The sequence below is a fragment of the Penaeus monodon genome, chromosome 6 (assembly GCF_015228065.2).
Source record: "Penaeus monodon isolate SGIC_2016 chromosome 6, NSTDA_Pmon_1, whole genome shotgun sequence".
NCBI lineage: Eukaryota > Metazoa > Arthropoda > Malacostraca > Decapoda > Penaeidae > Penaeus > Penaeus monodon.
In genome coordinates this window covers 54,775,064-54,789,149 of record NC_051391.1, presented here as the reverse complement: position 1 = coordinate 54,789,149, position 14,086 = coordinate 54,775,064, and the positions used below count along the sequence as shown (strand labels likewise).

Here is a 14,086-nt window from a genome sequence, read left to right as displayed (position 1 = left end):
TAGGTATCTGCAAAAATATTAGCAAAAAGGAAAAGCAACGAGCAAAAAGCATCTGTCCTGTGTTCACCGCGTTGCCTCTCTCTTTCTCTCTCTTATATTCCCTCCTTTCCCTTTCCTCTTCAGGTGAAATCCAGGAGTTCGAAACTGTTGTTTCACTTCTCAGTAAATCTCGTTTGTGCATTTTCCAAACGTATGATATTAACAATATTCTTAATGTTGTATAAAAATAATCTTACTAATGGTGAATAACAGCCTCCCCGGGTGGAAATCGTCAACTATGAGGCCGACATGACTCATAATCGCATGCAAACCAAAGGCTGTGTATTCGAATGTTTCCGTGAAAAGAATGCGAAGACAAATGGGCATATTCAATGAATCAGTCATTTGTGAAAAAAAAATGGATAATGGTCTAGTTAACCGTGAAATCTGAAATGGTAAACGGACATAAAAAAAATGACAATGCAGGAAAAGTTTATATGCCGTTCAAACTAGTTATTTTGTGCATCTCGGTTAGACTTGAACCGCATGTGGACGACCTTCATTGACTATACAGTCACATTTTGGCGCACATTATGGGTTCATCAGATTTCTGCTCATAAAAAAGTAATTTTCGTGACTTTAGCTCATTTTGTTGTGAACCATTTTGTGGGTTAGTGATGAGTATACGAATATCACGCTATCGTTCTTACACTCGAGAAGCCTATACGTTTATTAGTTGGTAAAAAAGGTCGGAAAAAATAATTATACATAAAATAGGTTTATTGAAAAATAAAACGCTAGTTTCGACATCATCCTTTCACGATTTCGAAACTGCTTCATTAAAAAAAAATCGTCCCAAACTCTTTTAAAAGGCCACGCCGTCAGCCACCTCTATGCAATGCCTTCCGTGGACATTCTCTTCAGCTCTCGGCGAAGGAGCTTTCCCGTCGCGGTCTTCGGCAGTTCCTTGACGAAGCACACGCCACCAGCGAGCTTCTTGTGAGGAGCCACCTTGTCCTCCAGGAATCTGTTGTGGGTATTTTTAAAAGTGACATAGTATGAAGTATGAGCTTTCATTGTTGTGTCATTGTTTAGTTTCACTGTTGAGGTATTATTTATTTTCTTTTTGCGATATTTAAATACGATGGGGTACGTACATCCCCGGCTGATAACTCTGGATAGATATGCTTCTCAAAGTCAGCGTTTTGGGGGAAAAAACACAAAAATATATCCCTAACGCAAAGCTTTACAAAAAAAAAAAATAATAATAATAATAAATAAATAAAAAAGAAAAAAAAAAACTTGCGAAAACTCACTCGTGGACGAATTCCTCAGAGACCATCTTGGAAGTGACGACATAGGCTCGTGGTGCTTCTCCCAGCCGGTCGTCTGGTATACCGACCACACCCACGTCTACCACTGCGGGACACTGACGAAGCAGGTCCTCCAGCTCGGATGGCGATACCTGGAGGGATCGTGGACGACGGTTACTGAGCGTTCTGGTTTTTGTGAGTGAGAGTGAGAGTGAGAGTGAGAGTGAGAGTGAGAGTGAGAGTCAGAGTGAAAGTGAGTGTGTGGTGTGCGTGTGCGTGCTAGCAAAAGAGTAAATACACAAATGGTAATCTTTGGATTGGCAATCAATTTCATATTAATTTAAAAAATAATATATTTAGATTTGGCTCTTTGGTGCATCTAACTATTTTTACTGGGTAAAAGGCTCCTAATCCCCTGTAAAATTGACACATTTTCCTTGTTATCAGTCGAATAAGTTAAGAACTTTGCCAATTTAAAGTCATGTTTCTACTTATAAGAACTTGTCCATATGTTATTTTCTCGGTGACTGAATATACTTTAATCAAACCTGTAGTACCATTATTTGCAAACATTGCATTGCTCCAAACTCATTCCTAAAGAATGAAATCCTGTCCATTAATGCCATTTTCCCCAATAAGTTTATACCCTTAATAATTCTTACTACTTGCACTTGTGAGCCATCATTTTAAAACGGAATTAATACCTATGAAAAGGCATTCGTTTTTTCGATTTTGTATCCGTCTGATGTGAATCTCGAGCTCGAAACGTCACAATTTCATTTAATTTCTTATTGCGACCGTTTTCCTATACATATTTGTATACACGTTATTGTAATTACGCTAACTTACCTGCAGACCCTTCACTTTGATGAGTTCTTTCGTGCGGTCCACTATCTTGAAGAAACCCCTTTCGTCATAGTGGCCGACGTCTCCTGTGTGAAGCCAGCCGTCAGCATCGATCGTCTCAGCGGTGGCAGAAAGATTTTGGAAATAGCCTTGCATCATCTACCGGGGGTTTAGAAGGAGAGGATTAATGTATATAATGTTTATAAGTAGGCTTCTTACCATAGCGTTTGGGTCGTATCATTCCAAGGTAAAGAGGGTTGAGGAAGATCGCTTAAATATCGTACAGATAGGATTCTTTTAGGTTTAAAATTACCTCCACGACTTACCGAAGGCGTCTTGACCCATATTTCTCCGTCCTCGTACGCCTTCAGGTCTTCCCCAGTGTCAGTGTCCACCACTCTCGCCTTCACATTTGGCAACAGGTGACCGCATGTCCCTACTTCGTCCGTACCCACTGGGACCACGTGAGTTAGCAGTACTTCGGTCATTCCATACCCTGTAGAAGAAATTATTAGATGATACCTATATACACAACTATACGTCAATATGCATTACTAGGGTTCTACTTAAATCCACATTCTTCTATGTACAAGGCGTACAAATTCATGCAGTGCAGACTATGCAATGATTATAGCAATGCCTTCAGTTGCTCTCGCTAGTAAATAAAAAAAAAAGAATGACCTTCTTGGAAAAATATTTGTTTCTTGACTTTCTCCTTGAAACTCTGAGCTGCCGATGGAGACACAGGCGCAGCACCGATCACAATGTGCTCCAGATGGGCCATGCTCTCAGCAGTGACGGCAGGAGAATGCAGCAAGAAGTTGAGAAGCGGAGGAACCAGATGCAAGGTGCTCATCTGCTCATGTAAAAGGGGGGGGGGGCACTTACTCGCGATCAGACGGACAAAAAGTATGGGGGGGAAATCGACAAAGAAGGAAATGTAAGCCAGGGTTGTCAGTGTCTCTAGTTTTGAGATTCCTGAAAACAGCGCCAAGAGGAATAGCATACTCCAGGAGAAGAGAAGAGCCATGAGGAAAAAAAATAATAGTATATTTCAGAGGAAATAATAGTTTGATTGCATATTTCAGGAGAAAAGAAGAGCCAAGAGTGAAAAAATGTTTATTAGTATATTTCAGAAAAAAAAAGTTTAATAGTATATTTCAAAAAAAGAAGTGCCATGAGAAAAAAAAAAGTTTAATAGCATATTTCAGGAGAAAAGAAAAGTCAAGAGGGCAAAAAATAGTCTAATATCATATTTCAGAAGAAAAAAGGGAATACACAGCCACTAACTAACCTTGTGTGAGGTGATGGTGTTGACGAAGGTATTTGGGTCAAATTTGGGTACAGTAACTACGTTGATTCCCACAGTTAATCCTACGAGACAGATAGGCAGGATCCCGTAGATGTGGTAGCATGGCAGCAGGCACATGAAGGCCCCTTGGCTTGTAGCTGCAATGTGATTTTCATAGTTTAATTCATTTCTTGTTTCTTTATCATTTAATAAGTTTGTTTGTTTGTTTGCGTGTGTGTGCGTGCGTGCGTGCGTGCGTGTGTGTGTGTGTGTGTGTGTGTGTGTGTGTGTGTGTGTGTGTGTGTGTGTGTGTGTGTGTGTGTGTGTGTGAGTGTGAGTGTGAGTGTGATGTGAGTGTGTGTGTAGACATATATATCCGCGATCCGCATTTTAACGCCTTACATTACACAGAAAAGGTTACACTTTTGTAAGTGACTTTAGACTCTGCCAGGAAATTAATATGAAATATCATATGCATTTATCATACGCAATAAATATTCTTAATACGCAATCAACAAGCTTTATTTACATTTATTCACTGTTCCCAGTATTTTAAAAGTTAAATGAGAAACCTTAATATTCTCTGAACTTTTCAATGAACTGAACGGCGAACCTTTTCGATACCGGTTCACTTACAAAAGTTTCCGCCATTTGCTCCCCGTTAGCTTGCCTGTCTAATTCCAACGCCAACGTATGGCTTTACTCTCTATAATCATCGTATGAGCTTCCAAGTAAATTTACCTGTTGCCTCCTTTACGGGCAGGCTGGCCGGCACCGAATACATGACCATGTTGGAGGAGAAGCCGTTGTGGGTGATGGCGACGCCCTTCGGTGGCCCCGTGGTTCCGCTGGAGTAGGGCATCAGGGCGAGTTCCTCCCCGGAAAGCTGTATTTTTTTCATTGAGTTTATAAACGATTATTGATATTGATTTAACTAGTATTATCATATTCATCCGTACTATATATTGTTAGTACGGTTATCATTACTGTTATCATTATCATGAATTTCATTACCTCATATTTATTTCCTTATCAAAACTACCACTCTCACCATCACATCAAACTCATCACAGTCATTACTCTCACCACCATCTCATTCAACTTTTCCCACGAACAGGGAAAACACGACTAGAATTTTTCTCCAAATCCAGTTAAAAAGCAGTGACACCTACCTCAACGGGATCGGTAAAGGGGATGCTGGAGTCCTCAAACACATGACGGAGGTTGAGGGCTCCGGAGCGAGCAGAAGGGCCGTTGGTGACGAGGAGGATGGGCCGTGGAGTTGTGCAAGGGCGCCGTCCACGTTGTCCTCCAAGACAGGGTCGTATATTAGCATCTTGGCGTCACAGTCTAACAGCTGGCGATGTATTTCTCCTGTAGGGTTGGGGTAAGGTGAGGAGCCACGTTAACATATGGTGGCAACGGTGTAATATAATTGGTTTTGGTCTTGTGTGGATCGTAATATATCTGTGATCGTGAGCTATCTGATTCTTCTCCTCAAGACGTAGCAAGGAATATTAACTAACGAAATAAAAAGCATTTAGAAGTACATTCAACAAAAAAAGAACTAACGAATCGACCTGCCGTATAATTTGAATTCACTGTAGAAACAACGACGCCAGCCATCAGAGTGCCCATGAGGACGATAGGGTATTCAGGGCAGTTGGGCATGACGACTGCCAATACATCCCCTTTCTTCATGCCCATCTTGGTCAACATGCCCGCCCACCTGGATGCCCCGTCCACCAGCTGGGAGTAGGTATACTTTCGTCCCGTCACGCTGCACTCCTGTTATAACATCACTTGGTTATTCTAAAGGCATTTCAATTATTCTAAATTTACTCTTCTCTATTTCCATTAATCGCTCAATGTAAAATAATTATACAAAAAAAAAACTATTTACTCTCTAATCCTGTTTTGATATAAAATAAAAGCCATTGTCATTTTCATGTTAACTACGGTAAGCACGAATATATAGTGTTTGACTGATGACCTTTTTCAGTCAGTAGAGTCTTAGCCCGAAATAACGTTAGGATACATTTTCTCCGAATTAAATGCCTGTTGCATGGTAGATATGTGCTATCAAATGTTACATAGCTAAATAGAAGAGAGCGAACCAAAATGTGAATAAAATGCCAGAGAGAGAGAGAGAGAGAGAGAGAGAGAGAGAGAGAGAGAGAGAGAGAGAGAGAGAGAGAGAGAGAGAGAGAGAGAGAGAATTTCTAGCGAGAATATATATACACACCAGGATATCAAATTACACAAAATGATAAGAAAATCACACTTACCGTAGCAGTGTGATGTCCCCATTTCGTAACTTTGTTCAGTATGAGTGAAGTCAAATTTCCTGAAGGCAAGTCGACGTCAGGCAATGGTGACGTCAGAATGTTCTGCCCAGCTGACGTAGTGTGTAGGTATTTGCCGAGGATCCTGGAGCCAAGGAACAGACAGCAAAGTAATCATGATGATAAAAGTAATAATAATAACAATCGTGATGATAATGACCATGATAATAATAGTTAGTAGTAGTAGTTGCAGTGTCACAGTGTGTGTGTGTGTGTGTGTGTGTGTGTGTGTGTGTGTGTGTGTGTGTGTGTGTGTGTGTGTGTGTGTGTGTGTGTGTGTGTGTGTGTGTAATGATGATTAAGAAAGCGGAGGATTATCCAAGGAAAAAAAACGTGTTATGGGACAGTTATATGGTATGAAGATAATAATAATGATAACGCCAAGACTACGTATCAGTTTAAACCCATCTGTTGATGAAATCGACAAGATGATAAGTTGAAAAAATCATTGAGAATTGTCTTGTTTTTTCTTGTGTGATAGCCTGCTGTCCCGAGCTCTCAAACGACCAAAAAGAAAATGTGACAAGTTGAACATCGATATTTTGCACACACAAATCAAAGGCAAAAGTAAACATGACTATATGTGATTAAACAGAACCTTGAATCTAACTTACCTTGAACGCGACAGTTTCCTCGCTAACCTCATTACATTCATTGCCGAGGCCATGGCGACAGTTTTTCACAAACACAAGTTCGTTTGTTTTTTCTCTCTGCAATATAAACGAAAGGGATTTGAGTATTATTCTGCTCTAGTGAGACACGAAGAAAACAGTAAATTTAAGGATATATGAAAATTACGATCCGTTGTTTTTTTTTTTGTTTTTTTGTTTTTTACATTTTCCAGCAAGTTAAAAGAAAAAGACATGCATTCTTATTTCTGAAATTATGCTGGTCTTTCCCGTCGTAAATATCAGACTTATTGTGTATCACTGTATCTGGGATAAATTTATTATTTTTTCATTAATACAGTAGAAGATTCAGACGTAATATTAATATTACATCATCATCACCACCACCACCATCATCACCATCACCTCTCCTACATTATCTGTAGAACTGACTTCCTCATAAGAATCTTAATCCCAAACGCAAAAGAGGCCGCCACAGAACACAGAGCACTATAAGTACACTCTAGTACAACTTCAGTGTAAAAATGACCAAACCACACCATGAGAACGAAAGAATTGCCAACCTTAAAGTATAGGGAAACGGCGAGAGGAGAAGACTGAGAAAGTAAGAAAGAAAAAGTACGTTGTACCAAACTAATAACTACCTTTATCACCGAGTAGGCTTATAACATACGATATGGCGTTGGGAGTTAGGATTGCCATATCTCTACAGTTTTCTTTTGTGAAAATTTTAATAATAATAATAATAATGATAATAATAATAATAATCTGTCTCTAAAGAAAGAGACAGATACATTCACGCTTGTTCCTGCCAAGTGGTTATAGTAAAGTACATCGAAAATAAATCCAAGTTTCAAACCGAAGCACAGTTATTTTCTCCACCAAAACCAGTCACGTTAGTCCTAAGAATATCCAAGTGCATTTACTCTCCCAACCCTAGAATAACGTACTGGGGGAGGGTGAAAGTGGTCCAAAGAGTGCCCTCCCTTTTTGGCCATCCACCCTTGCAAACAGGGCTTAATTTTGTAGTATCTAACCGTCTAAGAAAAAGTTCAGGCCACTGTTCTTTTACATAGCAACAGTTCCCCATTGCTTGCGCATCTGCCCTACTTGAGATAACAGGTCGTGTGATAGAGCATTTCACATGATTGTTGACCATGTATTTATCATGTCGATTTGACTTACTGATATATGGTAAGATGATAACGAATGGTTTGACCCATAATAATCACACGAGATATCAACTTGTGTGCCACTGTTATGATTCTGTTTCATATGTCTAATTGCTTCATGTATACGCTAGCTTTATAGAGATATAATAACTAATATGAAGGCATCCAACCAATGCAAACATGTTTTTATATATACATATACATACCTTATATATATTTATATATTTACGCGCACGCATGCACACATGCACGCACGCACGCACGCACGCACACATAAAATCATATTATATATATATATATATATATATATATATATATATATATATATATATATAATGAGTGTGTGTGTAAGCATATACAAATGTGTATGTATACATATTCGCTCTAAATTCGAACAGACCAGATAACAGTTTTTTTTTCTTTGATTAAATCTTGTGATTTATGGTATGGATATCTATGGAATAATGCCGACTTACCGACGCGTTTCCGAGAATGAGGTCTGAATGCTCGCTCTCCTTCGGTGAACATCTAATAATGTACTGTACCATAACGATACATACTGATGTCAGATATTTTCAATCGCAGTAAAAGGTAGGGAGAGTTTAACCTTGGCTGCTATCAAGAATAACCGTGTTGCTGTTGCTCTCGTTCACTACCTTCGTATATGATATGATATGCATCCACTAATTCAGCATCAAGTGTGGTTACGTAGCTCGAGATTTACGTCTTTGTTACAGATATTTCGGTAATGTGGATATCAGCCCCTCTTGCTAAACATACACATACATGAATGGTAAAACACTCTTCCGGTTGATACTATGGTAGAAAAAAACACAATGCAAAAACTACATTTACTGAAAAACAGACTACAGTTTCGAAATCCACTTGGATTCCATCTTTAAGTCTGAAGAGGAAAGGGAGAGGAGATGGTATAAAAGAGAGAGAGTAGAGGCAACGAGGTAAAGCGGGGCAGGGTGAGGACAGACGAACGGAAGCGATGAGAGGTCAGGTCAGGTCGGAGGGTCGGGCGGACTATGCGCTGGGTGGCCGACATAAGGGAGAAGGCAGAGGATGTGGAGAGCGAGGAGACTATCGGCAGGAGAAAAGCCAGATGCGATAAATGCGTGTGTACACGCCATAAATATAAATACCATATATAAATACAAATATGTTTGTGTAAGTTTATTTTACTGTATAAACGAGGGTGTATATATTATGTTATGTATTTATGTAATATATTTATATGTTATATATATATATATATATTATATATATGTGGGCGCGCGCCGCATACGACGATCGCATACAAAACACCACCACATATATATTTGTATTACATATATATATATATAGTTGTATATGTTGTGTGTGTGTGTGTGTGTGTGTGTTGTGTGTGGTGTGTGTGTGGTGTGTGTGGTATATGTATGTATATATGTATGTGTTAGTGTGTATGTGATGTGTGTAGTATTTATGTATGTATTTTATTATGTAATGTATTATGTATATTATAGTATGTATATATTATATGATTATATTGTATGTATATATGTATGTATATATGTATGTATATATGTATGTATATATGTATGCATATATTTTATGCATGTGTGCGTGTGTGTGTGTTTGTGTTATATAAATAGATTCCTGGCCGTACAAAAAACACCTATATTCAAACTGAATTGACAGGTATGCTTGTGGACCCCCTCGCCAACGAGCGCTCGATGGGTAGTGGAAAACCGACCTCCCCCCCTACTTAAGCCTCTGTGTTCCTGGCTTCTCTAGGCAGCGAAGTTGTCCGGAAGATAAACAATATCTAAAGGCTCTTCTCCATATTCTTATCATAAACGTGTCTTGTGCACCGAGTGTGTACCCACACCCGACGCAGAGAGGGGAAAATAAGATATTAATTAATCGATTAGAAATTAATTAAGCCACTGTGTGTGTGTGTGTGTGTGTGTGTGTGTGTGTGTGTGTGTGTGTGTGTGTGTGTGTGTGTGTGTGTGTGTGTGTGTGTGTGTGGTGGGAGAGAGAGAGAGAGAGAGAGAGAGAGAGAGAGAGAGAGAGAGAGAGAGAGAGAGAGAGAGAGAGAGAGAGACGACAGACAGACAGACAGGACAGACAGACAGAACAGAGACAGACAGACAGACGAAGACAGACAGACAGAAGACAGACAGACAGACGAGACAGGAGAAGACAGAGACAGAGACAGAGAATGAGAGAGAGACAGACAGACAGAGAGAAGAGAGAGAGAGAGAGAGAGAGAGAGAGAGAAGACTGACAGACTGACAGGCAAAGTGACATGTACCTGGGACCCGAGTTGGTTAGGAGATGAAATAAACAAATAGGTTTTATATCTATATCACAGTGACAAATATTCATGATACCCCATTACAAACCAATGGCTGTTTAGACAAAACCATCCACTCTGTGGTTAAGCAGATAAAGCGGATTTATATCACTGTCTCTCACTCACTTCTCTTCCTGTTTTTATTTACCTATCTCTCTCTTTTAAACCTCCACTCCCCTCTTCTATTCATTTTTCTCCTCTTCATTCCATCCACAAACCGAAAACAAGAAACCTCAATGCACGTACCTCCTGCAGCACGCAGAGGACCGAGTGTCTTCGTTCCTCTCACTATTTCCTCGGAATCGCTTGTGGTACGTCGCAGGGGCCAGTTGTCCTTGGTTACCACTTAGTAATTTTGTTTAGTTTTCTGTGTGGTCGAACGATAGTGCTATTTAATAAAGGTTTCGTCGTTTGGTATTCATTTTCAGCCCCATTTAAGGAGGAAGAGGCTGTGTTAGTTTTGTAAGAAAAAAAAGACTAATATTGTGTGATTAGTTCCAGGTGTCAAATCAGAGGCCAATTTGTCACATTAAAACCCCAACAACTGATAAACGAGTAAACACATAAATCATATCGGGAAAAAAGGCAAAAATAATCAAGGTCAACGCAGGTCGAAAGGACTTTTAAACATAAAATTTAGAAAAAAAAACAATGCATCTGCAGAGACATACAAAACACGGAACCTGTAACTTGGACGTCACAGTGGCAACTTTTATATTACTTCACCTGCTCTAATCTAACAAGAAGTAAATAGAGATACGCCTAATTTTCGAACTAAATTATTTTCTAAATCTTTAATTTAATTATGTAACGGGTCTTCAATCTCACTCACAGCCACGTTCACCCCGCAACCCTAGTTATACGGGAAAGAGTGATGATCGCGGTTATACGGGAAATAGTGATGATGGCGGGAATACGTACAAAAGGGAAAATCGACCTTTGCTTTCGGTATGCGGTTAGCCCCCAAGCTCCTACCACTGTACTTTCTCCTATCCACGCTACCTAGTGGGTAGGTAGGGATGGGCCAATGCCCTTGGAAACACAACAACGGGGGGAGGGGGAGAGAAACCTTAATTTCAGACTACCAAAACAGTATATTCGTTAAAACTAAGCCTGGCTCTTTTCCTCCGCTGGAAATTCGTATTTTCCTCTATCTTCCATTATTTTTCCCTTCCCACATCTTTCTGCTTTACTCACAGCATTTAGAAAAGGACGCACATTCTCCAAGCAAATAATTGACAAGAGAGGAACAAGGGGACACCTCACTGTCCCCTATTTCGGATTGGATGGTCGAAGTGACGTATTATGTGTGTGTCTTTGGTTCTAACATTTTCACTACTGCTTCTGGCAACACACACACACACACACACACACACACACACACACACACACACACACACACACACACACAATATATATATATAAATATAATATATAATAATATATATATATATATATATATATATATATATATATACACATGTACATACATAAATATTATATATAATACATATACATATATAGATATACATATTTATACATACATATATATACATAAATATAAACATGCATTCATATATATATACATATATGCATACATAGATGTATATGCAAGCACACACATATATGTGTGTGAATGAATAAATCAATAAGTAAAATAAATAAATAAATATACATATATATACATATATACACACGCACATATATATATATGTGTGTATGTGTGTGTGTGTGTGTGTGTGTGTGTGTGTGTGTGTGTGTGTGTGTGTGTGTGTGTGTGTGTGTGTACACATGTGCGTGTACATGGGTGCTGTGTGCGTGTAGGCAAAGAAAGACAGGTCCTTCCCATTTGGGATTCGACCCAAGAACAGCTTCCCACAAGATCTTACTATAGATAAATCTCTCTCAACAATACCATTCCACTTTGTTCTTTAACAAACAAAAAATAACCCAACCCAACGCCAACCCGACGCCAACCCAACCTAACCTAACCTAGCCTAAACTAACCAACATAACCTAACCTAAACTAAACTAAATTCAACTCAACTCACCTATATTAACCTAACCTAACCTAACCCAATTTTTCACGCGACCAACGAAACATGCAGTTGCATGCGCTGTCACACTTCAGATAGCAGTCAAGGACGGGGTTGCCTCTGTACCAACACTAACGAGTAAATTTTATGCGTTCTCTCTCTCTCTCTCTCTGTCTCTATCTCTCTCTCTCTCTCTCTCTCTCTCTCTCTCCTCTCTCTCTCTCTCTCTCTCTCTCTCTCTCTCTCTCTCTCTCTCTCTCTCTCTCTCTCTCTTTCTCTCTCTCTCTCTCTCTGTCTCTCTCTCTCACTCTCTCTCTCTCTCTCTCTCTCTCTCTCTCTCTCTCTATCTCTCTCTCTCTCTGTCTCTCTCTCTCTCTCTCTCTCTCTCTCTCTCTCTCTGTCTCTGTCTCTCTCTCTCTGTCTCTGTCTCCGTCTCCGTTTTTTTTATCACACAAGAAGGAAAAACAAACCATCATTTCATGCTAAGCAGCAAATGAAGCAAGGGGTAAATTAAGCCAAGGGATGCGACTCACTTGAAATCCTCATTATCTCCATTCGAAGTCTACAGGTATTTTATACCTGCGTTTCAATTTTCTTCAGATATGCCAACCTTGATAGCAGATGTCTCGATAAGATTAACCAAGCGTAAAAATACTACCATTAACTTGCTTTGTCGACATGACCTGGCTAATTAAAGTCTATAAAAAAATTACAAAATAGATATTTACAGTGCAACTATAGTATTGTATAAAAAAAAAAAAAAATATATAATTCTTTATATCATCATAACTAAACAACTTAGGATCTAATTATATAGAATCACTATTTAAAAATATGCAGACAGTATAAAATAAATACCGGAATTATTATGTATCATCTTTCGTAAGACTCTCTAAAGAATAAAATGAGTTAACAGCAATTTACAGTGACATTACATCGCTGTATTTGAAGTGTTCTTTAGTGTTGACATAGCAACATTTTCGCAAGTCCTTGTCAAAACTTTAATTTTTGCTGAGTAGTAAATCAGCTCCTTCAGTTTTTCATAACATGCATATGACATGTTTCCACAGACAGATATGATTTGTTATAATGTTTATTGCAGTATAAAAAAAAAAACAAACTTAACTGTGCATTTGATATAGTATCTTTATCTCATTTGCGCCGTAATCACTAAATACGAGAGCCAAAGGTGTTTTGAGCAATTAATCATAAAAAAAAATCTGGGCTCTGTAGGTAGAGGCAACAGAGTAACTGTCACAAATAGATTCAGCGATGAAAATTATATTATCATTAACAGGAATTTGTAAAAATGTGTGGTAATTTTCATCATAGCCACATTTCACACACACACACACACACACACACATACACACACACACACACACACACACACACACACACACACACACGAAGTGAGAGAGAGAGAGAGAGAGAGAGAGAGAGAGAGAGAGAGAGAGAGAGAGAGAGAGAGAGAGAGAGAGAGAGAGAGAGAGAGAGAGAGAGAGAGAGAGAGAGAGAGAGAGTCTCAAACTGGAAAATGCACGAAAACATGCCCTGATGAACATACCTAGGCAAATCGATCGTCCAGCAATTATGAGAACGCACTGTCCATTCACGACCTTCACTCTCTACACCCGACCTGTGTACAACCAGCCAATAAGACACGACAGGAACAAAAAGCTGAATGACCATTGATACAGCCACATGCTTCCCCGTCCGTAGCCCGACGTCGAACACAACTGTTCTCCTTAACAAGCGCACTCCCATTCATACAAGGACAGATCGTTACTAGAAGAATGCACTAGTACCACGGCCATTTATAAAAATGACGGGCGGGTCCATTACGGTGCGTCTGTTTTTAACAACACACATTAATATACATGTTATAGCGGTACATCCATATCCACGGCAGAACATTTGTGGCTAATGGCTAAAACAGATAAATGAACTAGTCATCAAAGGTTATATAGGACTATGATAAAGCACGGTGGCGGAAAGGGAAGAGAGAGAGAGAGAGAGAGAGAGAGAGAGAGAGAGAGAGAGAGAGAGAGAGAGAGAGAGAGAGAGAGAGAGAGAGAGAGAGAGAGAGAGAGAGAGAGAGAGAGAAAATACATGTAAAATTTGTTGA

General features: G+C 39.3%; 1 protein-coding gene across 1 annotated transcript; it reads right to left on the bottom strand.

Annotated features, from left to right (window-relative positions):
* Positions 1-741: 741 nt before the first annotated feature.
* LOC119574650 (probable 4-coumarate--CoA ligase 1) lies at positions 742-13,638 on the bottom strand. The gene is given in 14 exon segments (XM_037922031.1): positions 742-1,006; positions 1,296-1,444; positions 2,142-2,297; positions 2,465-2,634; positions 2,820-2,994; positions 3,433-3,587; positions 4,171-4,315; positions 4,602-4,711; positions 4,714-4,803; positions 5,010-5,217; positions 5,718-5,859; positions 6,389-6,484; positions 10,169-10,289; positions 13,526-13,638. Coding segments are annotated over 12 exon segments (1,689 nt in total). The 5' UTR covers positions 6,442-6,484; positions 10,169-10,289; positions 13,526-13,638; the 3' UTR covers positions 742-870.
* Positions 13,639-14,086: the final 448 nt, after the last annotated feature.